General features: G+C 51.2%; 1 protein-coding gene across 2 annotated transcripts; it reads right to left on the bottom strand.

Annotated features, from left to right (window-relative positions):
- Positions 1 to 613: 613 nt before the first annotated feature.
- On the bottom strand, positions 614 to 3861 carry LOC306835951 (transmembrane protein 121). Of its 2 annotated transcripts, none has more exons than XM_079362771.1 (2): positions 2705 to 3861; positions 614 to 2405 (listed from the first exon to the last, which is right to left on the bottom strand). In XM_079362771.1, the coding sequence occupies exon 2, from the start codon at positions 2174 to 2176 to the stop codon at positions 1226 to 1228; it is 951 nt and encodes a 316-aa protein (XP_079218897.1). In that variant the 5' UTR covers positions 2177 to 2405; positions 2705 to 3861; the 3' UTR covers positions 614 to 1225. The 2 variants fall into 2 exon arrangements, with proteins under 2 accessions (XP_079218897.1, XP_079218896.1); XM_079362770.1 differs by having other exon boundaries at positions 614 to 2408.
- Between the last annotated feature and the right edge of the window lie 533 nt (positions 3862 to 4394).

Raw genomic sequence — 4394 nt, forward strand, 5'->3', positions numbered from 1 at the left:
ACTGAAGGAACCTTTTGAAAAGAAGCCGTATTTATTGTTCTCCTTTGACACGTCGCTCAGTTGTTTTTTTTTACACCTCGCTCTGCGTTGGTAAAAACTTTGAAGTTTCTGAAAGAAGTGAAATAAGAAAGCAGCTGTGACTCAGCTGTATGTGGCGGAGAGGGGGAAAAAAAGCTGGAGACAGAAAGAGATTTGTCATATGGAAGACTTGACGCTTTCTTGGCCGCTGTTTGGATTCACACCAGCGGACCAAAGTCGCCGTTTTGTCCTTTTGTGTGAAGAACAAAACGACAGCGCTTATAAAGATCTGCCGCTAAGCCGGCGCACAGACAGTCAGCGAGCGCCTGAGGAGGATATTAAACAGGTTTTCTTATTACGGAGTCATTTATCCGAGCGCAGCGTCGACCCCCCCCCCCCCCCCCCCCCCCCCCTCGGGTGCTTACTCTGTCTGACGACGACAGCACGTAAGCTACATTTAGCGGTGATCAAAATGGGGTTTTTTTCTGAATAAGCATCCCAGTGAAAAACAAGGAGTGAGCAAACACTCCACTCTGAAAATGATGGGATGAGCCGGGATGCTTTGATTGAACCCGTTTAAGTGACGAAGACGAGCTGAATGTGGATGAAGAGGCCTCAGCAGCCAGTGAATGAGCAGGAGAGCCTTTTGTCTTGTACACAATACTTTATGAAAGAATCACATATAAAAACACACGTCTTACTGGAGACAGATTCACCTCTTCTCTTTGTTTCTCTCTCTTCTCATTGTTTGCTCTCTTTCTCTGTCTCTCTCTCTCTCTCGCTCTGACTCGGACGTGTTAAAGCCTTCGACTACGGAGAACAGTCGAGCAACAGAAATACACACCACAGCACACAGACCCTTAGATTTAAGATTAGAATGCAACACACACAATTCAAAAAATATATCCTCTAGTCTCGCAGTAGTTGTTTTTTTTTTTTTTCTTCTTCTTCTTTTTTTGTACGATTAGAAAAAATACACAGTTTACTGAATGTCTACACAAAGTCACAACCGATGCCGTGTTTTGCACCGTGACAGCTTTGGAACCGGCAACCCTTTGCATCGTCACTGAGCGTCCGCGGCGCCCTGCGTGCCTCCGGAGGAGAGCGTGACCTCCTGCGTGTTCACGAGCTGCGGCACGTGGAGGCCTGACGGCGTCCAGAGGGTCACATTCACACAGACGTTTGGAGGAGTCACCTCATCTCGCCGTCATGTGTGTTCACACGCCGTCATCTCGGGTAGCGGCGTCTGGTCCTGCATGACCACTTGAGGCGGGGTGGGGGCGGGGCGAGCGTGCGCCACCGAGTTTTTCTGCAGCTCCACGCCGAAGGCAGGAGAAGCGTTCTGCAGCTGTCTCCTGTACTGCACGAAGCTGCAGGTCTTTAGGATGATGGCCAGCACGTTCTTTCCTATGAGGATCCCGGACACGCGAGCGTCCCGGTACAGGATCATGTTCCCCCCGCGGATGAACAGGGTGATGACGTTGATGGTGACGAGGCTCAGGATGGGGTACAGGAGCATCTTGTGGGGCACGATGTTGATGCCCTGCATGCTGATCTCGCTCAGGGACACGCAGGGCAGCACCAGCAGCAGGATGTAGCAGTAGAAGAACATCAGGCCCTCGGCCCACAGGGGGAGACCCTTTTTCTGAGGCTCCCACAGGTTGGCCTGGATGTCCAGGATGTCCAGCAGGTCCACCACCACCCAGAAGAGACGGTTCCGGATCTCCTCGCGCTTCTTGAAGGCTCGGACGTACTCCATGTGGTCGATGGCGACCAGGACTATAAACAGCACCGGGATGCAAATAGACAGCAACAATGTCAAGGCTTTCCTCGCCAGCGCGTCCAGACTCTTCCTGTCGGCTTTGTAGTTCTGATACACAAAGTAGACTTTAATCTCCAGCACGAAGATGTAAAGGAACCAGAGGATCATGGCGTAGCCTCGCTTGGCTGTGCGCACCTCGGCGCCCACCCACACGGCCACGTACCGCAGGACGATCAGGAAGCAGATGTCTCCCACCATCACCATGATGCAGATGCCGATCTTGCGTGGGCCGTGATTCTGCTCCACCAGGTAGGCGTCAATCAGGGCCATGCTGCTCATGATCAGGATGGTGGAAAGGCACACGTGGGGCTTGTTGGTTGGAGGTGGAGGGACCATCCTTGCCTGGGCGAGAACAGGAGGAGGAGGAGGAGGGGTTTTGTTGAAGAGGGGAGGAGGAGGAGGAGGAGGAGGGGAGGGTGGGCTCGGTTGTTCCAGGAGGCAGATCAGATAGTGCAGCTAGACAGCGGTGCTCCCCTCCATCGCGTCTCCTTTGGCCACGATCCAGGATGCATTAATGGGATTCACACGGATCACTTCAATCAATCTGCAGCCGTGCCCGAGCCACCTGCTGGGCAGACAGCATCGCTCATTTAATAAATTATGTTCATTGGCTAATTGTCTGTAAACACACTTGTTCACTTCAGTAAATGTGATAAATCTGGGGGAGTGCGTCGAGCATTTACACCCTGATAATCAATCATTTAACTACACGGGCAGCTTAATCAAAGACTTCTATTTTCTGGGTTTCAAAGAGGAAAAAAAAGCTGCTTTCATTTGATGTCATTACAGATTAACTTTCAATATGCTTTTTTTTTATTATAAGAGCTTCACCCTTCAGAGATTAAAACCCAGCTCAATACTCACTTTTGTCCCTCTTTGTACTTTATCCTAATGACTGGCAGCGAGCGAACATCCATGAGACTGCACCGACAGATCTCAAAGCCCATCTGTAATCCACAGGAGGAGAGAGAAGAAAAAACACACACACACACACACACACAGATCCTTTTCCCCCTCTCACACACGTAAATCCACCAGTCCCGGATCTGTTTCTCTCTCTTTTCGGCGAGCAAAAGAGAAATCCCAAAATATCGCTGTCATAATCCACTCACTGCTCAGAAGGAATGAGGAGGAGGCAACTCGATGGTCACACCGACCAAACTAAGAATAGAGCCGATTTTTGTGTTGTGCTTTGACGGAGGCTTTAAATCTGAAACTCCCATAAATAAAAAAAAAAGTTATTCTTCGTGGAGAAATCTCCTCAGTAGATCCTGCTTAAAGGAGAATTGCATATCCAGAAGTTTTCCTCTCCGTCACCCTCCATCCATGGACGAGAAAAAGGAGGATTTAGTCTCTCTGGAAGTTTGTGCGTCTCAGAAGAAGAAGAAGAAGAAGAAGTGTGTTTGTAGTGAATCTTTAAAATGCAGCGTCTGTCTGAGTATCCCTCCCCACTTAGCAGTGTGCACGTGTGTGTGTGTGTGTGTGTGTGTTGTCTCCTGTGTGTTTGTCTGCTGCAGGTTTCAGCCCTCTTCACGCTCGGTTGTCGCGGTAAAATGCTGCCCCCCTGGCGAGATCCTGGCTGCTGCGCTGTTTTTTGTTTTTTCTTCCCCCGTCTCCGTCTCTTGCCAGAGACACCAGGAACAGCCGTGCCAGTGGATTCCCCAGTTTCCACTCAGCACACTCTGCCAGCACCACCAGCGCTGTGATACTCCAGCAGCACCGCCTGCCTCTGTCGTCTGCCTCCGTGCACTCTTCAAGCTCCGCTCCGCGAAGTGGAGAGAGAGGCTCCTGTGGTGCCTTCACTCACACACACACACACACACACACACACACACTCCTGGGATTCTCTCTGCTCCCTGTCTCGCAGCTTCCCTCCTCTTCCTCCTCTCTCTTCTGCTCAAGTAAAGGCACTTGCTGTGTGGAGGTGACGCTCAGCAGACCACAGCTGCAGAGCCAGGCAGAGAGAAAAGAGGCAGAGAGAGAGAGAGAGAGAGAGAGAGAGAGAGACTTTTCCAGGGGGTGAAGAGAGGCGGGGGGAGGGAAGACGAGCCAGCCTTTTGCAGCCTAGCTGAATGCACAAGTTCTCTCCCTCTCTCTCTCTCTCTCTCTCTCTCTCTCTCTCATATCCCTCTCTTCTTTGCACATTGTGTCTTTTGCTGATATCCTATTTTCTGGGGCTGTATATTTTTTGGCTCCCTAAAAAAGCCTTTCCTCTCTCCTTTTTTTTTAAAGTAGCCCATTAAAGCACCATGCATATTTTTACCCCCCCCCCCCCCCTCCACACACACACACACACACACACACCCTCGGGTTTGAGGTGCAGTGATGAAAAGTGATCCAGAGAGGAGGGGAGGAGGAGAGAGGAGAGGAGATGCTCTCCAGTATGACATGTAGTAAGCCCGTCTCCCAGCAGGCTGTGTGTCTGCAGTCTGGGGAGACATGATGGGGGGGGGGGGGGGGAATGGGGGGTGGGGGGGGGGGGGGGGTGCAGTGGCTCCTCCTGACAGAGAGCCTTTCTATTGATCTCCTGATAGAGCAGTGAATCAGGAGCCTG

The sequence above is a fragment of the Symphodus melops genome (assembly GCF_947650265.1).
Source record: "Symphodus melops genome assembly, chromosome: 15".
Lineage (NCBI taxonomy): Eukaryota > Metazoa > Chordata > Actinopteri > Labriformes > Labridae > Symphodus > Symphodus melops.